The sequence below is a fragment of the Eleutherodactylus coqui genome, chromosome 6 (assembly GCF_035609145.1).
Source record: "Eleutherodactylus coqui strain aEleCoq1 chromosome 6, aEleCoq1.hap1, whole genome shotgun sequence".
NCBI lineage: Eukaryota > Metazoa > Chordata > Amphibia > Anura > Eleutherodactylidae > Eleutherodactylus > Eleutherodactylus coqui.
The window spans coordinates 244,717,928-244,745,755 of record NC_089842.1 but is presented as its reverse complement, the minus strand read 5'-3'; the positions used below and the strand labels follow the sequence as shown (position 1 = coordinate 244,745,755).

Sequence of the window (27,828 nt, the reverse complement as noted above, 5' to 3'; positions counted from 1 at the left end):
AGTAAAGATAAATACTAGCGGGGTAGCAACCCTAGCGCTGCCCCTCTGAGGTCCTGCAGAAGCAGCAGTCTCAGGTCGCCCCCTGGTGGGAGCCCCCATGGATTGGCTGACTCTTGTGTATGACGCCTAGAGAGTTCTTACAGGGGTTTTATTTCAGGACAAAATAGAGAAAGGTTCTGCTGTAGCAAAGCAATCATTTATTAATTTGTGTACATGAGTATATAGACCAGTGCTTCCCAACTCCAGTCCTCAGGGACCCCGGCAGGTCATGTTTTCTGGATTTCCTCAGTGTTGCACAGGCGATGTAATTATTGTCAGTGCTCAGACATTACCACAGGGGTTCTCTCTATAGGATGTCCTGAAAACATGACCTGTTGGGGTCCCTGATGACCGGAGCTGGACAACACTGATGTAGAAGAATCCCAGATGAAGTATACACATGATATCAGTGGAGGGCCCACCACATACATCTAGTAATAAATGCATATACTTCAGATATGGTAATTAGCATATTGCATACAATGACAGAAGATTTCATTAGTTAATCATAGAGAATTGAGTTAATTTTCCAAGGCCATGACGCCCCCTCTGATCTCCTTAGCTCCATTTGTCCAGCTAAAGATATTTCCAGATTCATAAAGATAACTATTAGAAATGGTATTGGTGGAGAGAACGTGATCCCACATATTGACATCAGACATTTCACCAACAAAACACTGGCTTGCATCAAACTTCCCACCAAAACTGTCCTGATCCTGCCCAAGGATGAGGCTCATCTGAGGTCCTATCGGAGATCTGCTTGTAGTAACTCTTCTAGGGTAACGCTTGCCATTGACCCACAGTTGGAGCAGTCCGGTCACGGAGTCCCAAGCAACACAAGTCTGTTTCCAGTCTAGAACATCAGGATCCACATTAAAGTAAAGATCTTCTTGATTTATGGAGATGGAAATATTGTTTGGTGGCATTGGATAAATAAGGAAAGCGTTGTCACTTCCAGGCGTGGCCAAGGAATAAAGAGAATGTTCTCGTTGGAGGCTGGTATAGGAGCGCAGACATACGGTAAGTTGTTTTAAAGCTTGTTTCACAGTTGGCCTCAGAATCACATAGTCAGTGACTGATTGCTTAGGGAAAAGGAGGATATTTTGGCCTAGACCAAAGGAGAGAACATAAAGTTGCAGTAATAATAATAGCTAATAACAATCATTATATCATCATCATCACATCTAGATTTGTATTAAACCTTACCATCATTGATTGTACATATTAACCCACTAGGCCACCAGGATTCTCTTCTCCACAATTAAAGTGTTTGTACCACCATTACAAGTTATTCCCTATTCATAGGGTATGGGATAACTTGCTGATCAGTGGAGGTTTCACCACTGAGACCATCACCAGTCTTGAGAACAGGGAACCCATGTCCCCCGTCCTCCTCACTGGGGGGGGTCACTGCACCCCCTACGGTGAGGAGTTGACTAAATAGAGGGAACTAGCACTCTTTTCACTTTCAATGGGAGTGTGGACATAGCCGAGCAGCACCAGATCAGCTATTTCCATTCGCCCCAGTGAAATAAATGGAGCGCCACTCATGTATGCTCGGTCAGCGATCCAGTCACAGTGACAGCACTCCAGTGGGTAGAAGTGCCCCCCAGTGATAGGCAGCGTAGGACATGGGACTCCCATTCTCTAGATTGTTTGGGACCCCCTACCGATCAGCAAGTGATCCCTTATCCTGTGGATGGGGAATAACTTGTCATTGTGGTACAACACCTTTAAAGGGGTTGTTAAGAAAAGTGAATCTTTACACGAACCTGCAGTGTTGGAACCTTCACTTCCAGTCTGGTTCTAACACAAGCCACATGTTATGGACCCTCGCTGTGCCTGTAACTTCATTGAATGGGCTGGGTGTTTGACTCATCTTAAAAACCAAACCAGCCCATTTCTCTGTAACAGCCAATGCAGAAACAGAAGGGAGCTGGCTTAGTTATTAGATTGAGTTGAACAGCCTTCCTCCTCCATTGACATGACGGACAAAAGGAGGGTACATATCAAGTGACTCAGTGTTGTAACCAGGCCAGAAGTGGAGGTTCTGACACGGTAAATGCGGTGTAACGTTGTCACCTCCATGGACAACCACTTTATCCACAGATCGCCATCATAAGCTTGAGGACCGCAAGACATTTTATATAAAAAAACAGTGGACCACACAGATCAAGGTTATTTATTAGACTACTGGATGCTCAAGGGTTATATTGAATCAGAAGGTGAGCAATACGGCAACAGTACTTGTGGGCCAACGCTAAATAAGAGAAGGACACAAAGCAGTGAATTAGATATGAACACCAACTAACAGGGCAACTAGAAATGGAATATCAAATCCATGGGTCAATAGAGTATTGGACATTGGGTTTTCCGGGTGACCAAGGACAGGACTCTATAATAGGTGTTCCACATTGAGAAGGCACTAAGTTCCCAATGGCCAATCATGATGTCAAGAGAAAATACCAGTTCACCAAGGACCAGATATTGAATACTGGATCATCAGGGATTCTGGACAGTACCAGAGTTGAAACTTAACCCTTTCAGGGCCAGTGATTTTCACTTTTATGTAATCCTCACAAGGAACTTGAACTTGCGATTATTGATTGCTGTACTATATACTGCAATACTAGAGTATTGCAGTGTATAGCAATTTTTGATGTTGCCAATCAAGCCACCAGGTATGGAGTGGACTCAACCTAAGCCTGCTCCATAAATGGCCGCCCAATGTAAATTTAGTTTTGACAGTCATGAAGGGCTTAATAACCGTTTTAACAGGTGTTGCTAGACACTAGATCTCTGTCTTCATAATTTACTATGTAAAATTGTTGGAACAACCCCTGGCAACGGGTGGCGATCCTTTTGCACTCTGTTGTTCCCCGGCTTCTGATCCACACAGCAGTAGATGTTTAAATCCAGGCAACCAAATATAGACCAGCAGATTTTGGAGAGGGATTCACACTTGTAACTCTTAAACATATACTTGCTTCAGCACTCACACCAGGGTCCCCATCTACACGATTATATAGTATTGCTAGTAATACGATGCACCCACTGAGGTCATAAGTAACACAGAGGGATGTAAAACAGCGTAATAGGAAATATCCAGGAACAGATAGTCCTGACATAAGAGTCACACATATGTGTCAAACTATTCAAGGGGGCTTCCATTTATATAGATACAAACCACAATGCATTCATCCTAAATGCAGAAGAAGGAAGAAGGGGAAGCATTTAAAGAGACCCGGATGGACGAGCACAGAACTTGTACACATATTAAAGAGGAAGAAATATATGTTTATCAAATGGGAAGAGGAGGGAATATCTAAAGAAGAATATAATGGGGTCTGCAGAAACTGTAGGGCAAGTGGCAGAAAAGGTAAAGGTGATAATGAATTGGGGCTTGTAAGAGAGGCCAAAAGCAATAAAAAAGGATTTGGGGGTCAAAAGCAAAAGAAACGTCAAGGATGCTATGAGATACTTATGAGATGAAAATGGTGAATTGGTTACGAATGATGTAGAGAAGGCCGAACTGTTAAATTTCTATTTTGCATCTGGTTTCTCTCAGAAAGAAGATGGAACATCAATAGAGATGAGCGAGCATGATCGTCTAAGCCTGATGCACATTCGAGCAGTAGCATACTTGAAGGTGCTCGTTACTCGAGTGAGCACCGCGCGGTGCTCGAGTAAATTTCACCCTCTCCTCCCCACATGTTTAGCGCCATTTTTTAGCCAATGAACATGCAGGGAAGACTTTGGCACCTCCTGCTGTGACGTGCCAACCCTGTGCACCTCTATAGCAGTGACTGGCTGGCCTGATCAGGTGACCTACGAGTATAAAAACTCTGGTCACCTGAGGCTCACCTCACACGCATGCTGCATTAGCTGAGGGACAGGGCTGCTGCTAGTCAGGGAAAGCGATAGTGTAGGGTAGAGGCTGCGGTTAGTCAGGGATCCTTGTTCCAAGAACCCAACAGTCCTTTCTAGGACTACAACTCCTCTCATTGTGTGCATCAGCAGTTTGGCTGGCTGGGAGCAGTAGTGTACACAAAGCATTCTCAAGCATCCCAGCTGTATACTGCATACTGTTACCGGTTTTATGCAGTATACTGCTACTGGTGTACAGAGACTAGATAGGTAGTAACAAAACTTCTATCATTTTTCATTTTTTTATTTTTGGGGGGGCTTTAAGCATACGCTATACACCTCTGTGTGTGTCCCGTCAATCCACGCTATCTTACTTGACTGTACGCAGTTTACATTCTTTTAGGGGGGTGCTCAAAGCGTACGCTATATACCCCTGTGTGCGTCCTGTCAATCCACGCTATCTAACAGTATTCACAGTTTATTGTGTCTATTTTGGCCTATAAGCGTACACAAAATAACTCGCATTTTGACGAAGTGCATTATACAACATGATGAAGACTAGGGCTAAGGGTCCAACACCCAGTCTTCCATGCAGTCCACTCACGCTAGCCAAGGCACTGGACCTCTGAATCCTCAGGCTGCTCCTCCTTCCTCCCAGCCTGGTCACTCCAGGAAAAGGAGAGATTCAGAGCAGGCATACTCCCAGGAACTGTTCTAGGGTCCCTGCCCTGAGTCGGAAAAAAGGGTTCATCAGGCACCTGAGTAGTTTGTCGTGACCGATGCCCAAAATTTGGACCTTTCACAGTTTCAGGGTGATGAGGGTGGGGACTTCCAAGTAGTGTCTCAAGAGGTATTTGTGGATGATGATGAGACACAGTTGTCTATCAATGAGGTTGTTGTTAGGGCAGTAAGTCAGGGGGAGGAGCAGACTGAGGATTCGGAGGAAGAGCTGGTGGATGATGAGGTGACTGACCCGACCTGGGTTGGTAAGCCTACTGAAGGGGGAGGCAAGTGTAGCACCAGAACAGGTTGGAAGAGGCAGTGGGGTGGCCAGAGGGAGAAACAGGGCCAGAGCAAGTAATTCCCCAACTGTTCCCCACAGCACCTCCTTGCGGCAAGCTCCTGTGCAGAGGGCTAGGTTTTTGAAGGTCTGGAGGTTTTTCAATGAGAGCGCAGACGACCGACGAACAGTGGTGTGCAACCTGTGCCGCACCAAGATCAGCAGGTGAGCCACCACTACCAGCCTGACCAGCACCAGCATGCACAGGCATATGATAGCTAAGCACCCGACGAGGTGGAACGAAGGCCATTTACCACCTGCTGGTCGCACCACTGCCTCTTCCCCTGGATCACATCCTGGCACTGAGATTGGTTCCCCCTCCCAGGACGTAGGCACGAGCCTCTCCCAGCCTGCACCCACCCCTTCACCTCCACGGTCATCCACTGCCTCCACCAATGTGTCCCAGGGCAGCGTTCAGCTGTCCATAACCCAACCATTAAAGCACAAGTGGAAATATGCAGCCACCCACCCGCATGCACAATTGCTAAACGTGCATATCTCCAAACTGCTGAGCCTGGAGATGCTGCCATATAGGCTGGTAGAAATGGAGGCTTTCCGCAACCTCATGGCGGCGGCCGTCCGTCAGTACTCGGTCCCCAGCCGCCACTATTTTTTCCGCTGCGCTGTGCCCTCACCAACACGGTTACTGGGCAGGTCCACTTAACCACCGACACGTGGACAAGTGCTGGCAGGCAGGGACACTACATCTCCCTGACGGCACATTGGGTTAACCTGGTGGAGGCTGGGACTGAGTCTAAACCTGGGTCCGCTCACATGCTACCCACACCAAGGATTGCGGGTCCTACCTCGGTCGTGGTTTCTTCAGCTTATTATGCCACCTCCTCCCCATCCTCCACCTCTCAATTACCATCTGTTAGCACATCGCCTGCAGTCAGTAGCTCGAGGCGCTGCAGCACTGCTGTGGGGAAGAGTTAGCAGGACGTGTTGAATCTCCTGAGCTTAGGTGACAAGAGGCACATTGCCCAAGAGCTGTTACAGGGTTTGACGGAGCCGAGAGATCTGTGGCTTTTGCTGCTGAACCTCCAACCAGGCATGGTCGTGTGTCACAATAGGCGTAACCTGGTGGCGGCTCTGCAGCTTGGCAGACTAAGACATGTGCCAATCTGGTGGTTCCGCGCTTTCTTAAAAATGACCCCAATTTGTCAGAGCTGCTCAGTAAGGTGCGCCGCGTGTGCGCACATTTCAGAAAGTCCACCACAAATGCTGCCACCCTCAGGACACTGCAATATTGCTTCCAGCTGCCAGTGCACGTCTGTTGTGCGACGTGCCCACGTGCTGGAATTCAATGTTGCACATGTTGGCCAGGATTTACGAGCAGCGTAGAGCCATTGTTAAATACCAGCTGCAACATGGCCGTCAAAATGGTAGTCAGCCTCCGCAGTTCTTCACAGAGGAGTGGCTATGGATGTCTGACATATGTCTGGTCTTAGGAAACTTTGAGGAGTCAACACACATGGTGAGCGGCGATGCGGCCATTATCAGCGTAACTGTCACGCTGCTTTGCCTGATGAGAAGGTTGTTGCTAAGCATTAAGGCCGACACTTTGCGGATAGAACAGCAGATGGGGGATGACAATACATTGCTTGATAGCCAGACCACCCTCGCGTTTGTTTCTCAGCACGTATTGGAGGAGGAGGAGGACGGGGAAGAGACTGCTGCCAACACTGCAGAGGGTACCCATGCAACCTTCTTCAAATCTGTTCAGCGTGTATGGGCTGAAGAGGAGGAGGAGGAGACTGAGAGTCATCCTCCTAGTGAGGAAAGCGATGGGTTGCATACAGGGACTCTGGCACACATGGCTGTCTTCATGTTAAGCTGCCTTTCCCGTGACCCTCATGTGAGACGCATTCTGGCCAACACAGATTACTGGGTGTTCACCCTTTTCGACCCACGGTATAAGGAGAACCTTTCCACTCTCATTCCTAAAGAGGAAAGGAATACGAGAGTGATGCAATACCACAGAGCCCTGGTGGAAAAGCTGATAATAAAGTTCCCATCTGACAACACTAGCAGTAGAGGACGTAGTTCAGGGGGCCAACTAGCAGGGGAGATGAGGGGAACAGGCAGCATGTCCAGCGCAGGCAGGGGAACACCCTCCAAGGCCTTTGCCAGTTTTATGGCACCCCAGCCAGACTGTCACCACTGGATTTCCCCTGACCTCTCTTCACCACTGGTGGAAAGCAGCGTAACAAAGATTCTTTACGCTGGAACAGGAGAACCATGTACCCTCTATCACCCTAAAAAAGAGGAGAAGTAGCTTGGTCTATCCTTCTCTGATCTTCATCCTCCTCCTAAACCAACATGTCAGCACGCGGGTCTGCCAATTCTTCAGAGGGCCAGAAGGCTATGTAAACCAAATTTTTTTGGAGGGCTGCCTCCAGGCTCTGTTAGCAAATTAAGCAAATACGAGCTCTATGTTAAAAAAAAAAATTCAGGTTTTCACCTGCACTCTGGGTGAACAAATTTTTCAGGGGGACACCTATACACTCGGTACACAAATGTTTCAGGGCTTCGCCTATACTCTTGGTACACAAATGTTTCAGGGGTTCACCTATATTCTTGGTAAAGCAATTGTTTCTGGGGTTTGCCTATACTCTTGGCAAACAAATTTTTCAGGGGTTCACCTATACTCGTGGTACACAAATGTTTTAGGGGTTTGCCTATGTAGTCTTGGTACACAAATGTTTCAGGGGTTCACCTATTCTCTTGGTAAAGCAATTGTTTCTGGGGTTCGCCTATACTTTTGTCAAACACATTTTTCAGGGGTTCACCTATACTCTTGGTACACAAATTTTTCAGGGGTTCACCTATACTCTTGGTGCACAAATGTTTCAGGGGTTCGCCTATACTCTTAATAAACAAAATCTTTCAGTGGTTCACCTGCACTCTGGGTCAAAAATGTTTTGTTGTAGAATGGGTTGTTCAATTGTGGAGATGTGTAGAAGTACTGGCATCTGAGTCCTCTTTATGCCCACGTTTGTGGCTGATGAAATTTTGTGAGGGAGCTGGCATGGGATCGGAATTATTGGAACCCAACAGTCCTTTTTAGGACTACAACTCCACTTGTGTGCATCATCAGATTGGCAGCATGGGACCAGTAGTGGGCACAAAACCTTCACAAGCATCCCGGCTGTATACTGCATACTGTTACCGGCTCTATACAGTATAGTGCTACTGGTGTACACAGACTATATAGGAATTAACAAACCTCCTCTCATTTTTCATTCTTTTATTTGTTTTTGGCTGAAAGCATTTGCATAATAGGCCCAAGTGTTATATAGTGCAGATCGAGAGGACACACAAGACTGTGCACATTTTACACTATTTTTGTCTGAAAGCATTTGCATAATAGGCCCAAGTGTGTGTCCTGTTGATCCACACTATATAACAAGACTGTACACATTTTACACTGTCTATGTTTGGCTTAAAGCGTATGTAAAATACCCTGAGTGTGTGTCTTCTTGATCCGCGCTATATAACAAGACTGTACACATTTTACAGTGTCTTTTTTTGGCTTAAAGCGTACAAAAAATACCTTGCAGTTTGCGTAGCATTTTGACGCAGTGCATTATACAACATGATGAAGACTAGGGGTAAGGGTCGAGGATGAGGACGTGGACATGGGCGCCCATATGAGGGTGAGGGCGGAGGCTGAGGCCGAGGTCCTGGGCGGGGTGCAACTGTGCCTGTTTGGCCACTCAAATTTTGTTAAAGCACATGCTGTCTTTCATGGGGCACGACATAAAAAGCCCCTCGGGGAGAGGCAGGTGCTGGGACAGGCGGTAGCTTGCCTGTTGGTGGACCGCCACCTGCATCCTATTAAGCAAGTAGAAGCTCTAAGTAGAATAAATCTTTCAGGGGTGCACCTATACTCTTGGTACACAAATCTTTCAGGAGTTCGCCTATATTCTTGGTCAACAAATGTTTCAGTGGTTTGCCTATACTCTTAATAAACAAGTCTTTCAAGGATTCGCCTATAGTCTTGGTACACAAATGTTTCAGGGGTTCGTCTGTACTCCTAATAAACAAATCTTTTAAGAGTTCATCTGCACTCTGGGTAAAAAAAAATCTTTTGTTTTATAATGGGTTGTTGAATTGTGGAGATGTGTAGAAGTACTGGCATCTGAGTCCCCTTCATGCCCACATTTGTGGCTCATGAAATTGTGTGACAGAGGTGGCATGGGATTGGAATTATTTGAACCTAACAGTCCTTTTTATGACTACAACTCCTCTGATTGTGTGCATCAGCAGTTTGACTGCCTGGGACCAGTTGTGCACACAAAGCATTCACAAGCATCCTGGCTGTATCCTGCATACTGTTACCGGTTCTATACAGTATACTGCTAGTGGTGTACACAGACTATATAGGAACTAACAAAACTTCTCTCATTTTTAATTGTTTTTTTTTTTTTGGGGGGGGGGGGGGGGCTGGCTGAAAGCATTTGCATAATAGGCCCAAGAGTTATATAGTGCAGATCGAGAAGACACAGAAGACTGTACACATTTTACACTGTGTATTTTTGGCTTAAAGCGTACGCAAAATACCTCTCAGTTTGCGTAGCATTTTGACACAGTGCATTATACAACATGATGAAGACTAGGGGTAAGGGTTGAGGACAAGGGCACCCGAATAAGGGTGTGGGCAGAGACCGAGGTCCTGGGCGGGGTGCAACTGTGCCTGGTTTGGGCACTCAAATAGATTCATAGTACATGCCGTCTTTCCATGGGGCACTGGTTAATAAGCCCCTCGGTGAGAGGCAGGGACTGAGACAGGCGGTAGCTTGACTGTCGGTGGACCCCCATCTGAGCCAGTACAAGCTCTATGTTTAAAAAAATCTTTCAGGAGTTCACCTGCAATCTGGCTAAAAAAATCTTTCAGGGGTTCGCCTATACTCTTGGTACACAAATGTTTCAGGCGTTCGCCTATACACTTGGTACACAAATCTTTCAGGGGTTCGCCTATATTCTTGGTACACAAATCTTTCAGGGGTTCGCCTATACTCTTGGCACACAAATGTTTCAGGGGTTCGCCTATACTCTTGGTACACAAATGTTTCAGGGGTTCGCCTATACTCTTGGTACACAAATGTTTCAGGGGTTCGACTATACTCTGGGTACACAAATGTTTCAGGGGTTCGCCTATACTCTTGGTACACAAATGTTTCAGGGGTTCGCCTATACTCTTGGTACACAAATGTTTCAGGGGTTCGCCTATACTCTTGGTACACAAATGTTTCAGGGGTTCGCCTATACTCTTGGTACACAAATGTTTCAGGGGTTCGCCTATACTCTTGGCACACAAATGATTCAGGGGTTTGCCTATACTCTTGGTACACAAATGTTTCAGGGGTTCGCCTATACTCTTGGTACACAAATGTTTCAGTGGTTTACCTATACTTTTGGTACACAAATCTTTCAGGGGTTCGCCTATACTCTGGGTACACAAATGTTTCAGGGGTTCGACTCTACTCTGGGCACACAATCGTTTCAGGGGTTTGCCTATACTCTGGGTACACAAATGTTTCAGGGGTTTGCCTATACTCTTGGTACACAAATGCTTCAGGGGTTCGTCTATACTCTTGGTACACAAATGTTTCAGGGGTTCACCTATAGTCTTGGTACACAAATCTTTCAGGGGTTTGCCTATACTCTTGGTACACAAATGTTTCAGGGGTTCGCCTATACTCTTGGTACACAAATGTTTCAGGGGTTCGCCTATACTCTTGGTACACAAATGTTTCAGGGGTTCGCCTATACTCTTGGTACACAAATGTTTCAGGGGTTCGCCTATACTCTTGGTACACAAATGTTTCAGGGGTTCGCCTATACTCTTGGTACACAAATGTTTCAGGGGTTCGCCTATATTCTTGGTACACAAATGTTTCAGGGGTTCGCCTATACTCTTGGTACACAAATGTTTCAGGGGTTCGCCTATACTCTGGGTACACAAATGTTTCAGGGGTTCGCCTATACTCTTGGTCAACAAATGTTTCAGGGGTTCGCCTATACTCTTGGTACACAAATGTTTCAGGGGTTCGCCTATACTCTGGGTACACAAATGTTTCAGGGGTTCGCCTATACTCTTGGTACACAAATGTTTCAGGGGTTCGCCTATATTCTGGGTACACAAATGTTTCAGGGGTTCACCTATACTCTTGGTACACAAATCTTTCAGGGGTTCACCTATACTCTTGGTACACAAATCTTTCAGGGGTTTGCCTATACTCTTGGCACACAAATGTTTCAGGGGTTCGCCTATACTCTTGGCACACAAATGTTTCAGGGGTTTGCCTATATTCTGGGTACACAAATGTTTCAGGGGTTCGCCTATACTCTTGGTACACAAATGTTTCAGGGGTTCGCCTATATTCTGGGTACACAAATGTTTCAGGGGTTCGCCTATACTCTTGGTACACAAATGTTTCAGGGGTTCGCCTATATTCTTGGTACACAAATGTTTCAGGGGTTCGCCTATACTTTTGGTAGACAAATGTTTCAGGGGTTCGCCTATACTCTGGGTACACAAATGTTTCAGGGGTTCGCCTATACTCTTGGTACACAAATGTTTCAGGGGTTCGCCTATACTCTGGGTACACAAATGTTTCAGGGGTTCGCCTATACTCTGGGTACACAAATCTTTCAGGGGTTCACCTATACTCTGGGTACACAAATCTTTCAGGGGTTTGCCTATACTCTGGGTACACAAATATTTCAGGGGTTCGCCTATACTCTTGGTACACAAATCTTTCAGGGGTTCACCTATACTCTGGGTACACAAATGTTTCAGGGGTTTGCTTATACTCTGGGTACACAAATCTTTCAGGGGTTCACCTATACTCTGGGTACACAAATGTTTCAGGGGTTTGCCTATACTCTGGGTACACAAATCTTTCAGGGGTTCGCCTATACTCCTGGTAAACAAATATTCCTGAGGTTCGCCTATACTCTTGGTACACAAATCTTTCAGGGGTTCGCCTATACTCCTGGTAAACAAATATTCCTGAGGTTCGCCTATACTCCTGGTAAACAAATACCCTGCACTCAAAAAAATCTTTCTGGTTCTCACCTGCAATGTTGGTAAAAAAAAATGTCTTCTTTTTAAAATGTGTTGCTTTCTTCATAAACAATGTAGAAGTCCTGGCCTCTGAGTGCCCCCTATGCTGGCGTTTGTGGCTAATGAAATGCTGCGATGGAGGTGGCATGGGATGGCACTTACGATCATACATTAATTTGTCTGCGATTTGTCAGCTATGAAGCACAATTTTAAAAGGGTCACACGGCGTACGGAAACGTATCCCAGCGCGGTGTCCATCTTTGGCCACTAATTTCTTTACAGTTCATGCACTCCTTCCCTGGGGCACTGCTTAACAAGCCCCTCGGGGAGAGATTTTTGTAATTTTTTTTCTCTATGCATGCTTCCCCAACCGGCAGAGGAGGCTGCAAAGGTCTTCACCTCTAGACTTTATGGTCATTTGTGAGTAAATTGGGAATGTTATAACACGGATCTAGAATGATGTAAGTGGAGATATATAGCGTCCGGATCACCAGCGCTGTACTGGAGGGGCTCTGCTGTGGGTACTGTATTATGGCTGCATCCCCTATCCAAGCACTTTATGGGTTACACAATGGCTATCACAGCATATAGACTGACCTGTCAGCGCAAAACATCCAGAGAGAAGAAACAAGATGGGAAGGGGTTTCATTTTTCTGGAAAAAAATATTAAAATTAAATGAGTGTCTGGTGACTCAATGCAATTTTTTTTGCTTTTAAAATCTTAAATTACTATATATAACTTAAAGGGGTTGTCCAGGGACGCTGAATACGTACACATACCTGCTGCGTTGGAGTCACATGGTATGGCCCTCCCTCTGTGTCCTCCACATCATCCAGGAGGATGGCCATCTGGCTCATCTTATTAACTAAGCTAGACCCCTTTTGTCTCTGCATCAGTAACAGAGAAGAGCCCCCCCCCCCCTACTGCCTCATCATTGGTTCAAGCTGCAGTGGAGGCATCCTGAACCAATGTTGAGACAGGAGGTGTGTCCCAGACTACTTGATACCAGGAACTGTAGATAAACTATAGTCACAGATCACAGCTCTGTCTTAAAGAGCTGATCAGCCCCCATAGATACCATCTTACATATCAATTTATATCAGTGAGGAGGAGGAGGGCACATGACTTCATAGGTCACCGGCCGCTGGGCTAAGAAAGTTTTAGGGGAGTGCAAAAACTGGTGGCTCGGTGCAGCGCTCCACAGATTATGTGACTAATCCTGAAACTACTGGGTGATAAATATAATTTCCGCAGACATTGGGCCTCAGACTGTGTTTTCTCCTGTGTCCCCGTGGAACCTCACTGTCATGCCGCTTGACAAAACTGCTGCTAATTTGTACTCGGTTTGAAGTTAAGTAAAATGACCAGCCGCTCGTCCGTTTTGTCTTTACCTGTGTGCGTGTGGATTCACTCCGCCAACTAGGAATTCCCCACAGAAGCTGCGTGCAAAAGGATTAACTCCACCATCCAGGAATTCCCCCGTGGCAGAGGAAATGGTGGCGTCACCCGTGACATAAGAGACTAAGGTAATCCATCACTGAGTTCCCGTTCATTAACCTGCCCTAGGCCCTGGCACTGTGGTGCCTATATAATTGGCTATTTGTAGCCCCCCATCTTATATCTATACAGCCATGACCGTTCAATGTATAAGGATTGTATATCTGAGTCTTATCGACCTGCTGGAGACCATGTTAATGTCAGCACATTGTGTCACCATTGTCTTGTAATTCAACCACCATTGTCTATAGAGCCTTGTGATCTATTGTCTAATTAGTCATGCAAATCCATCCTCATTGTTTTAAGACTGAACTAGAGCCTTATGGATGCTTGGAGCTGGGTGCTGCCATTGTTTTAAGAATCACGTCTGTTTGCCTGATCTGGTTAATGGTCAATTCGGTTTGTGGACTTTTTCCAACACACAACTCAAGCAATAAATCATAAAAAGTATAAAGGACAGGGGAGGGTTTGGGGAGTCAGAAGCATGTTGGACCTGTGATGGGGAATGCCCGGTCACAGTGTCGTTCCCAAGATGCCCCCTGTTCTCTGACTTTGCCTTTGCTTCTCTGATAGATGTACAAAGCAGATAAGTATACTTGAGGCTCTTGGTGATGTGAGTATTAATGTAACCCTTGTTTATAAAACGTTTATGCAATATCACTAGAGATGAGCGAGCACCAAAATGCTCGGGTGCTCGTTGCTCGAGTCAAGCTTTCCGCGATGCTCGAGGGTTCGTTTCGAGTAACGAACCCCATTGAAGTCAATGGGCGACCCGAGCATTTTTGTATATCGCCGATGCTCGCTAAGGTTTTCATTTGTGAAAATCGGGAAAATCCAAGAAAGTCATGTAAACACCACAGAAACGGATAGGGCAGGCGAGGGGCAACATGCTAGGCTGCATCTCAGGTTTCCAGGTCCCACTATTAAGCCACAATAGCGGCAAGAGTGGGCCCCCCCTCCCTCTAACAATTTTTACTATGGACAAACCCTCATTAGCAATGCATACCTTAGCTAAGCACCACACCACCTCCAACCAAGCACAAGCACTGCCTGCGGGACACACCGCTGCCACTTCTCCTGGGTTACATGCTGCCCCCCCCCCCCCCCTCCCCGCACGACCCAGTGTCCACAGCGCACACCAAAGTGTCCCTGCGCAGCCTTCAGCTGCCCTCATGCCACACGCTGGCCTCATAGCCACACCACCCTCATGTCTATTTATAAGTGTGTCTGCCATGAGGAGGAACCGGAGGCACACACTGCAGAGGGTTGGCAGGGCCAGGCAGCGACCCTCTTTAAAAGGGGCGGGGCGATAGCCCACAATGCTGTAGAGAATCGATGAGAAATTGACGTTCGATCTTCATTCCGATCCTGTGCCACCTCCGTCAGGAGCTGCAAACGTGGGCATAAAGGGGACTCAGGTGCCAGCACTTCTACACATCTCCACAATGCAGCAATACTCTGTGTGGGAAGTATGTGAGCGGGCTCTGGGTCAGCCTCCGTCCCAGCAAACACCTTGTGTGGCCCAAGGTGCTGCAAGTGACATAGCAATGGGGACTCCATGTGTCCACACACTACTCATTCTGTTTGAGTGTCGGATACCTCATCGACAATGCAAGGGGTAAACCATCTGCACTCTGCACCCTACCCAAGTCTATCAGTGTTTTGGGGACAGACAGGTACAACTCCGCTATGGCAAGTAAGTGTGCACCCACAGCATGGGTGGCCCCCAGGAACCCACAGACGGTACATAAAGAAATCCCATTGCAGTGCCCCGGATAGCTGTGGTAACGTGAGAGAAAATACATGTTGGCCTCGGCCCACACTCCATGCCCTAGTCAGTCTGGGTTTTTTTGGGGGCCAGATAGGTAGAACACCGCGATGGGAAGACTTAGTGCACCCATAGTATACACAGACCCCTGTAATATTCCTGTAGCAAAGGTATAAGCTGACCCCAGTAACAGTTATGTTGCAGAAGTCTAGGGAGACCCCAGTAACATTTCTGTAGTAACAGTATAGACAGACCCCAGTAACATTTCTGTGCCAGGAACTCGGCCTGTGCCCACACCCTCCCTTGGACCTCCGCATCCTCGCCTGCGTCCACGTCCTCTAGCCCTACCCCTACCCCTCAGCATTGTGTATTACGAATAGAGCAGACACAGAGCGGTGTGAATAATTATGGAATTATTGGCGTACACGTTCACGCTGACAGCGGTATTGTAATGCAAACTCCAGGCAGAAACAAAGAATAAGGAAGGCTGCAAACAGGCCTAGCCATGCAATAGTGATTTACTACAACTCCCAGCAGCCAGGCAGTAAAATACACACGGTCACAGTTAGCCCAACGAAGGAGCTTTTATTTAAATTCTTTTGAAAAACAATAGAGGCTATATAGCGTGTATATGACTTTCCCTCTATCAGGGGCTGTCGCAGTACGCTGTGTGTGAAGTTGGTGGCAGACACAGAGCGGTGTGAATAATTATGGAATTATTGGCGTACAGTTGGACGCTGACAGCGGTTATGTAACGCTAACTCCAGGCAGAAAAAAATTATACGCAAGGCTGCAAAAAGGCCTAGCTGGGTAATAGTGAGGCACTACAACTCCCAGCAGCCAGGCAGTAAAATGCACACGGTCACAGGTAGCCCTAAGAAGGACCATTGGGGTTCTTGTAGACAGGATCCTACACTACCACTGTCCCTGCCTCACCAGTACTGCCCCTATACTCTGTATAATAGACTGCAGACTAAGAATGCTATAACTGTAATGGCCTGCACAGCCCGAGATGAGAAAAAAAAAGGGCAAAACTGCTCCCAGCAGCCACAACAGTAATGCACACAGTCAGATGTGGCCCTAAGAAAGACCGTTGGGGTTCTTGTAGACAGGATCCTACACTACCACTGTTCCTGCCTCACCAGTACTGCCCATATACTCTGTATAATAGACTGCAGACTGAGAACGCTATAGCTGTAATGGTCTGCACAGCCCGAGATGGAAAAAAAAAATTGTGCAAAACTGCTCCCAGCTGCCACAACAGTACTGCACACAGTCAGATGTGGCCCTAAGAAGAACCGTTGGGGTTCTTGAAGACGCCAACACTCTCACTATAGCACCAGCAGCACCCTCCCTAATCTCTGCCAGCGTGTGTCTGAGGCGAGTCGGGGGCGGCCCCACTTTAAATACTCGGTGGTCACTTGATCTCACAGCCACTCACTGCAGGGGGGTGGGATAGGGCTGGAACGTCACAGGAGGAAGTGGTAATGCCTTCCCTGCATGTCTATTGGCATGTCTTTTGGCATGTCACTATCATATACTACATAATATATCACTATTAGAGATGAGCGAACGTACTCGGCCACGCCCCTTTTTCACTCAAACACCGCAATTTTCGAGTACTTCTCTACTCGGGTAAAAAGATTCGGGGGGCGCCGTGGGTGGGCGGGGGGTTGCAGAGGGGAGTGGGGTGGAGAGGGAGAGAGCTCCCCCCTGTTCCCCACTGCTACCCCCCGCTCCACCATGCCATCCCCCGCTCCCCGGCGCCCCCCGAATCTTTGCACCCGAGTAGCCAGGTACTCGAAAATGGCGATGCTCGATCGAGTAAATACTCGAAACGAGTACGTTCGCTCATCTCTAATCACTATTATACACCGCATAATATATTACTATCATACACCACATAATATATCACTATCATACACCACATAATATATATCACTATCATACACCACATAATATATCACTATCATACATCACATAATATATCACTATCATACACCACATAATATATCACTATCATACATCACATAATATATCACTATCATACATCACATAATATATCACTATCATACATCACATAATATATCACTATCATACACCACATAATATATCACTATCATACACCACATAATATATATCACTATCATACACCACATAATATATCACTATCATACACCACATAATATATCACTATCATATACTACATAATATATCACTATCATACACCACATAATATATCACTATCATACACCACGTAATATATCACTATCATACACCACATAATATATCACTATCATACACCACATAATATATCACTATCATACACCACATAATATATCACTATCATACACCACATAATATATCACTATCATACACCACATAATATATCACTATCATACACCACATAATATATCACTATCATACACCACATAATATATCACTATCATGCACCACATAATATATCACTATCATACACCACATAATATATCACTATCATACACTACATAATATATCACTATCATACTCCACATAATATATCACTATCATACACTACATAATATATCACTATCATACTCCACATAATATATCACTATCATACACTACATAATATATCACTATCATACACCACATAATATATCACTATCATACATCACATACTATATCACTATCATACACCACATAATATATCACTATCATACACCACATAATATATCACTATCATACACCACATAATATATCACTATCATACACCACATAATATATCACTATCATACAGCACATAATATATCACTATCATACACCACATAATATATCACTATCATACACCGTATAATATATCACTATCATACACCACATAATATATCAGTATCATACACCACATAATATTTCACTATCATACACCACATAATATATCACTATCATACACCACATAATATATCACTATCATACACCACACTATATATGATTATTAGAGATGAGCGAGCACCAAAATGCTCGGGTGCTCGTTACTCGAGTCGAACTTTCAGTGCTGCTTGAGAGTTCGTTTCGAGTAACGAACCCCATTGAAGTCAATGGGCGACTCGAGCATTTTTGTATATGACTGGTGCTCCGCTAAGGTTTTCATTTGTGAAAATCTTAGCAAATCACCAAAGTCATGTAAAAAACACAGAAATGGATAGGGCAGGCGAGGAGCAACATGCAGGGCTGCATTTCGGGCTCCGAGGTCTCACTATTAAGTCACAATAGCGGCAAGAGTGAGACCCCCCCCCCCCCCCCGCACTGTCAGCATAAAGATCGTTCTCCTCTGCCATAGCTGTAACAGCTGTGGCAGAGCAGAACGATGTTAGCCCATTGAAGTCAATGGAGCCGGCAATACAGCTGGCTCCATTGAAAGCAATGGGCTGCCGGCGTGCGCAGGATGAATTTTCGGGAAGGGCTTAAAAATATAAGCCCTTACCTGAAAATCATCCTGAAATGTGTAAAAATTAAAAAAAATGTATACTCACCTTTCTACTGCAGCCGGAGTTCAGCCGCGTCTGGCCGGCAGTTCTCCTGAACTGCTTTCTGTAGTATTCAGCATGTGGGGATATAAAATCTCTGCCTGCTGAATGAGCTGCCTCTGATTGGTCACAGCCTCACCAATCAGAGGCAGCTCTCACTCACCCATTCATGAATTCATGAATGGGTGAGTGAGTGCTGTCTCTGATTGGCTCAGCGACCAATCAGGGGCAGCTCTCAGCTCTGTATTGCCGGCTCCATTGAATTCAATGGGCTAACATCGTTCTGCCGGGACAAGGAGAGTATATAATTTTTTTTACTTTTTACACATTTTAGGATGATTTTCAGGTAAGGGCTTATATTTTTAAGCCCTTCCCGAAAATTCATCCCGCGCTCGCCGGCAGCCCATTGCTGTATTGCCGGCTCCATTGAATTCAATGGTCAGTGCTCGTTTAATCGAGACGAGTACCGCGTGGTCTTCGTCTCGAGTAATGAGCATCTCGAGCACCCTAATACTCGAACGAGCATCAAGCTCAGACGAGTATGCTCGCTCATCTCTAATGATTATCATACACCACACAATATATCACCATCATACACCACATAATATATCACTATCATACACTACATAATATATCACTATCATACACCACATAATATATCACTATCATACACCGCATAATATAACACTATCACACATCACATAATATATCACTATCATACACTACATAATATAACATTATCATACACCACATAATATATCACTATCATACACTACATAATATATCACTATCATACACCACATAATATATCACTATCATACACCACATAATATATCACTATCATACACTACATAATATATCACTATCATACACCACAAAATATATCACTATCATACACCACATACTATATCACTATCATACACCACATAATATATCACTATCATACACCGCATAATATATCACTATCATACACCACATAATATATCACTATCATACACCACACAATATATCACTATCATACACTACATAATATATCACTATCATACACCACATACTATATCACTATCATACACCACAAAATATATCACTATCATACACCACATAATATATCACTATCATACACCGCATAATATATCACTATCATACACCACATAATATATCACTATCATACACCACATAATATATCACTATCATACACCACATAATATATCACTATCATACACCACATAATATATCACTATCATACACTACATAATATATCACTATCATACACCACAAAATATATCACTATCATACACCACATACTATATCACTATCATACACCACATAATATATCACTATCATACACCGCATAATATATCACTATCATACACCACATAATATATCACTATCATACACCACACAATATATCACTATCATACACTACATAATATATCACTATCATACACCACATACTATATCACTATCATACACCACGTAATATATCACTATCATACACCACATAATATATCACTATCATACACCGCATAATATATCACTATCATACACCACATAATATATCACTATCATACACCACATACTATATCACTATCATACACCACGTAATATATCACTATCATACACCACATAATATATCACTACCATACACCACATACTATATCACTATCATACACCACATAATATATCACTATCATACACCACATAATATATCACTATCATACACCACATAATATATCACTATCATACACCGCATAATATATCACTATCATACACCACATAATATATCACTATCATACACCGCATAATATATCACTATCATACACTACATAATATATCACCATCATACACCACATAATATATCACTATCATACACTACATAATATATCACTATAATACACCACATAATATATCACTATCATACACCGCATAATATAACACTATCACACATCACATAATATATCACTATCATACACTACATAATATAACACTATCATACACCACATAATATATCACTATCATACACCACATAATATATCACTATCATACACCACATAATATATCACTATCATACACCACATAATATATCACTATCATACACCACATACTATATCACTATCATACACTACATAATATATCACTATCATACACCACAAAATATATCACTATCATACACCACATACTATATCACTATCATACACTACATAATATATCACTATCATACACCGCATAATATATCACTATCATACACCACATAATATATCACTATCATACACCACACAATATATCACTATCATACACCACATAATATATCACTATCATACACCACATAATATATCACTATCATACACCACATAATATATCACTATCATACACCACATAGTATATCACTATCATACACCACATAATATATCACTATCATACACCACATAATATATCACTATCATACACCACATAATATATCACTATCATACACCACATAATATATATCACTATCATACACCACATAATATATTACTATTATACACCACATAATATATCACTATCATACACCACATAATACATCACTATCATACACCACATAATATATTACTATTATACACCACATAATATATCACTATCATACACCACATAATATATCACGATCATACACCGCATAATATATCACTATCATACACCACATAATATATCACTATCATACACCACATAATATATCACTATCATACACTACATAATATATTACTATTATACATCACATAATATATCACTATTATACACCACATACTATATCACTATCATACACCACATAATATATCACTATCATACACCACATAATATATCACTATCATACACTACATAATATATCACTATCATACACCACATAATATATCACTATCATGCACTACATAATATATTACTATTATACATCACATAATATATCACTATCATACACCACATAATATATCACTATCATACACCACATAATATAACACTATCATACACCGCATAATATATCACTATCATACACTACATAATATATCACCATCATACACCACATAATATATCACTATCATACACCACATAATATATCACTATCATACACCACGTAATATATCACTATCATACACCACATAATATATCACTATCATACACCACATAATATATCACTATCATACACCACGTAACATATCACTATCATACACCACATAATATATCACTATAATTCACCACATACTATATTTCTGCATATAGTATGAGGCGTTCGGACGTCTTACCTTCTCCTAAGGGTCAGATCTGTGTCCTCTGTGTTTTTGAAATGCAAATCAAGTAGAACTGAGATTTTATTACCAGGTAAAGTCCTCCCCTGCAATTTTATTTGCCAACATAGTAGCATATAAGACACCCCCCCCCCCCCAAACCTCAGAGAAAGACGGAACTAGTTTTTGTGTACAGCAAGGTGCGATACGTTGTTGAGGAGCTGTGCCACTGCTCCAGATGCAGCAGGAGAGAGGGGGAGATGCAGCAGGAGAGAGGGGAATGCAAATGGAGAGAGGGAGATGCAGATGGAGAGAGGGAGATGCAGATGGAGAGAGGGAGATGCAGATGCAGCAGAACAGCATCAGCAGGAGAGAGGGAGATGCAGTTGCAGCAGAACAGCATCAGCAGGAGAGAGGGAGATGCAGTTGCAGCAGAACAGCATCAGCAGGAGAAGTGTCAGAGGCCAACCATAAGTCAGAGGGTTTTTAATGAACAGGCTAAGATTTTAAAAACATGCTTCAAAGAAAAGGGCTATTCTTCAGAACTGGTCGAATCTTCATAAAGGAAGGCCCTTGAAAGGAATGGGGGACCCTACAAAGAGGACCCTACTTCTAATACCGCATTCACCCCCACTTTCATTTATAACACGCATCTTTGTAGAAAATCTTAGTAAAACATTGGGGCATTCTGAAGGGAGATCCTCTTCCTTGTAAGGAGATCCCTGAGAAGCCTCAGGTGACTTTCCGTAAGAACAGGACCATTAAAAGCTTTCTATCACTCTATTCCTTCAGTGGGCCGCGCTCCCACCGCTAGAGGGCGGTACGTGAGCGGACTTGTAACTATATGGCATGCTGCCGTTGTCTTTGCCTACGCTCATCTCCTCTGCCAGCTTGGTGGAGTGCAGATATGACGCATTTTCGGAGTGCAGCGCTAAGCATTCGGCGTTGCCCCTCCCTGTTTCATGCGAGCGCACCTGCGAATGCTTTGCTACTGGAGGACTTACTCTATATAATCCCAGTGGGGTAGATATGGACTATTGTGCTTGTAAAAGGGAGTTAGACCCCGAAACGCGTAGCTTGCTGTTATAGTCCACCCGGTTTGTCTCACTGGATGTTATATAGCATCCTTGTTAAATGCTTCATCAGCATCAGCAATCCGGTTTCCTACTCCTGGATTTTTTCTCTGGGGGGAGACGGTGCCTATATTCCCATTACGCCCCTCCTAGGAACGGAAACTCTTACTTTTTCTTAAATTAACACATCGCTCTTATGGCACAGACCTGAACGCGGGAGCCCTCCATTATTTATTTTTATTCCCTTCTTATACCGGACTATTCCCTTGGATTTCAGATCCTCCCAGACACTCTCCCAGGTTGTGGATATCCCAGGTCTTTAAAGTGCTTGCATTATCTGGTGTACAGGTGTAGTGTCCAGAACATTATCCTGGTCCCCTCCATAATTATCATAAATGTCTACCTTATGTGGATGCACTGTGCAAAGCTGTCATATCTGATTTCTGTATGTGTGTTGCACAGCTGCAGCGTCTGAAGGGTTAACTCCCATAAGATCATTGCCTGTCGGCTCTGCTATTGCTGACTGTATCTATCTTACAGTGTCCTGTGGTACAAGTAAGGGGATAAATGTGAGTGAGAGCGGGAAGGCGTCTTCCTCTATCTGTGTTAGAGTAGGGTTCGGTATTATTGTATCTTGTCACCACCGAAAGATACAGATCATCTATTTTTTCTTGACACTCATGCATATTGATCTATTACTCCAAGGCACTGTCCTATTCATTTTGTGTCATAAGTCAGAAAGAGGCCACCAAAAAGCCCTGACGACCTGGGGGCTAAAAACTCAGAAGCAGTGCGAGATGGACAGGAAGGAACATTAGGGTGAAGGGCCCCGCAGCGAGCGGGAGAAGATGGAGACTCCATAGTACTGGACACCATGGCGGCGCTACTGAGGAGATGCCATGTATTCTTTGGAAGATCTGCAGTATAGGGACGGCAAAGAAAAAGAGCCAGGCGAGTTGCCAGAAGGGTATTGACCATGCATGAGTGTAGAGCTATCCCTGGGAATGAGTAATGTGACACCCCTGGCCAGGGAATATATAGAAACTCCCGGGACAGAAATGTGATTCGTGTAATGTAGTGAGGGCGCCATGATAAGGGGTAATGCAAGGCCTTCTGGGGTGATAGTTTTGTGATACGGTTAAGATGTAACATATGTGATGTTATGTCTATTATGCTGAAATGTAATGAGATATGACGTGTCAATGGCGCAAGATATGTAATGGCGCTAGAAGTGACGTCTACGTTATGTAAAGTGTTCTGTGGGTAAGGACGCTGCCCCTATGGTGCCTATAGGGTGGGGGGCTACGGCTGAGTATGATGTATGCAATGGTTAAACCAAAGAAGGAGAAGCTGCAAAAGACGCTAATAGTCATCTGCCATGCTGCTGCCAAGGAGGGACAAGAAGGCGAACATGACGGCAAGAGGCGCCGCACAAAGAGGAACTGGGCATTGATTTGCTAAACCTCAGCAGAATATTGTATTTTTTAAAGGAAGACTCCCTGCTACAAGTTAATTGTGTAACATTAAAGTACACAGAACCCTCCGAAGGGGCGAAATATGTTTATTAACCAAAGTTCAGTAAGGTTATCCTTGAAAAAAATATGCCGCCTCTGCCTCTGACTGTTAGGTGCGGCGCCACCATGAACATTAGGCATACCACCCCCCGCAAGATATATATCCCATAGAAATATAAGCCCCTCTGTAACCCCCACAGTAATATAAGCCCCTCTGTAGCCCCCACAGTAATATAAGCTCCTCTGTAGCCCCCACAGTAATATAAGCCCCTCTGTAGCCCCCACAGTAATATAAGCCCCTCTGTAGCCCCCACAGTAATATAAGCCCCTCTGTAGCCCCCACAGTAATATAAGCCCCTCTGTAGCCCACACAGTAATATAAGCCCCTCTGTAGCCTCCACAGTAATATAAGCCCCTCTGTAGCCCCCACAGTAATAAAAGCCCCTCTGTAGCCCCAACAGTAATATAAGCCCCTCTGTAACCCCCTACAGTAATATAAGCCCCTCTGTAACCCCCACATTAATATAAGCCCCTCTGTAGCCCCCTACAGTAATATAAGCCCCTCTGTAGCCCCACAGTAATATAAGCTCCTCTGTAGCCCACACAGTAATATAAGCCCCTCTGTAGCCCCCACAGTAATATAAGCCCCTCTGTAGCCCCCACAGTAATATAAGCCCCTCTGTAGCCCCCACAGTAATATAAGCCCCTCTGTAGCCCCCACAGTAATATAAGCCCCTCTGTAGCCCCCACAGTAATATAAGCCCCTCTGTAGCCCCCACAGTAATATAAGCCCCTCTGTAGCCCCACAGTAATATAAGCCCCTCTGTAGCCCCACAGTAATATAAGCCCCTCTGTAACCCCCACAGTAATATAAGCCCCTCTGTAGCCCCCACAGTAATATAAGCCCCTCTGTAGCCCCAACAGTAATATAAGCCCCTCTGTAACCCCCTACAGTAATATAAGCCCCTCTGTAGCCCCACAGTAATATAAGCCCCTCTGTAGCCCCCTACAGTAATATAAGCCCCAATGTAGCCCCCTACAGTAATATAAGCTCCTCTGTAGCCCCCACAGTAATATAAGCCCCAATGTAGCCCCACAGTAATATAAGCCCCTCTGTAGCCCCCACAGTAATATAAGCCCCTCTGTAGCCCCACAGTAATATAAGCCCCTCTGTAGCCCCCGCAGTAATATAAGCCCCTCTGTAACCCCCACAGTGATATAAGCCCCTCTGTAGCCCCACACTAATATAAGCTCCTCTGTAGCCCCCACAGTAATATAAGCCCCTCTGTAGCCCCCACAGTAATATAAGCCCCTCTGTAGCCCCCACAGTAATATAAGCTCCTCTATAGCCCCCACAGTAATATAAGCTCCTCTGTAGCCCCCCACAGTAATATAAGCCCTTCTGTAGCCCCCCACAGTAATATAAGCCCCTCTGTAGCCCCCGCAGTAATATAAGCCCCTCTGTAGCCCCCACAGTAATATAAGCCCCTCTGTAGCCCCCACAGTAATATAAGCCCCTCTGTAGCTCCCACAGTAATATAAGCCCCTCTGTAGCCCCCACAGTAATATAAGCCCCTCTGTAACCCCCACAGTTATATAAGCCCCTCTGTAACCCCACAGTAATATAAGCTGCTCTGTAGCCCCCACAGTAATAGAAGCCCCTCTGTAGCCCCCACAGTAATATAAGCCCCTCTGTAACCCCCACAGTGATATAAGCCCCTCTGTAGCCCCCACAGTAATATAAGCCCCTCTGTAGCCCCCACAGTAATATAAGCCCCTCTGTAGCCCCCCACAGTAATATAAGCCCCTCTGTAGCCCCCACAGTAATATAAGCCCCTCTGTAGCCCCCCACAGTAATATAAGCTCCTCTGTAGCCCCACAGTAATATAAGCCCCTCTGTAGCCCCCACAGTAATATAAGCCCCTCTGTAGCCCCACAGTAATATCAGCCCCTCTGTAGCCCCACAGTAATATAAGCCCCTCTGTAGCCCCACAGTAATATAAGCCCCTCTGTAGCCCCCACAGTAATATAAGCCCCTCTGTAGCCCCCCAAAGTAATATAAGCCCCTCTGTAGCCCCCACAGTAATATAAGCCCCTCTGTAGCCCCCACAGTAATATAAGCCCCTCTGTAGCCCCCACAGTAATATAAGCCCCTCTGTAGCCCCCACAGTAATGTAAGCCCCTCTGCAGCCCCCACAGTAATATAAGCCCCTCTGTATCCCCCACAGTAATATAAGCCCCTCTGTAGCCCCCACAGTAATATAAGCTCCTCTGTAGCCCCCCACAGTAAGATAAGCCCCTCTGTAGCCCCCACAGTAATATAAGCCCCTCTGTAACCCCTACAGTAATATAAGCCCCTCTGTAGCCCCCACAGTAATATAAGCCCCTCTGTAGCCCCCACAGTAATATAAGCCCCTCTGTAGCCCCCTCAGTAATATAAGCCCCTCTGTAGCCCCTACAGTAATATAAGCCCCTCTGTAACCCCCACAGTAATATAAGCCCCTCTGTAGCCCCACAGTAATATAAGCCCCTCTGTAGCCCCCACAGTTATATAAGCCCCTCTGTAGCCCCACAGTAATATAAGCCCCTCTGTAGCCCCCCACAGTAATATAAGCCCCTCTGTAGCCCCCACAGTAATATAAGCCCCTCTGTAACCCCTACAGTAATATAAGCCCCTCTGTAGCCCCCACAGTAATATAAGCCCCTCTGTAGCCCCCACAGTAATATAAGCCCCTCTGTAACCCCCACAGTAATATAAGCCCCTCTGTATCCCCCACAGTAATATAAGCCCCTCTGTAACCCCTACAGTAATATAAGCCCCTCTGTAGCCCCACAGTAATATAAGCCCCTCTGTAACCCCCACAGTAATATAAGCCCCTCTGTAGCCCCACAGTAATATAAGCCCCTCTGTAGCCCCCACAGTTATATAAGCCCCTCTGTAGCCCCACAGTAATATAAGCCCCTCTGTAGCCCCCACAGTTATATAAGCCCCTCTGTAGCCCCCACAGTAATATAAGCACCTCTGTAGCCCCCACAGTAATATAAGCTCCTCTGTAGCCCCCACAGTAATATAAGCCCCTCTGTAGCCCCCACAGTAATATAAGCCCCTCTGTAGCCCCCTCAGTAATATAAGCTCCTCTGTAGCCCCCACAGTAAAATAAGCTCCTCTGTAGCCCC

General features: G+C 44.8%; 1 protein-coding gene across 2 annotated transcripts; it reads right to left on the bottom strand.

Annotated features, from left to right (window-relative positions):
- Positions 1–189: 189 nt before the first annotated feature.
- LOC136633469 (jeltraxin-like) lies at positions 190–22,102 on the bottom strand. Of its 2 annotated transcripts, none has more exons than XM_066609231.1 (3): positions 22,083–22,102; positions 12,639–12,694; positions 190–1,147 (listed from the first exon to the last, which is right to left on the bottom strand). In XM_066609231.1, the coding sequence occupies exons 2-3, from the start codon at positions 12,688–12,690 to the stop codon at positions 561–563; spliced, it is 639 nt and encodes a 212-aa protein (XP_066465328.1). In that variant the 5' UTR covers positions 12,691–12,694; positions 22,083–22,102; the 3' UTR covers positions 190–560. The 2 variants fall into 2 exon arrangements, with proteins under 2 accessions (XP_066465328.1, XP_066465329.1); XM_066609232.1 differs by lacking the exon at positions 22,083–22,102 and adding an exon at positions 13,434–13,495.
- Between the last annotated feature and the right edge of the window lie 5,726 nt (positions 22,103–27,828).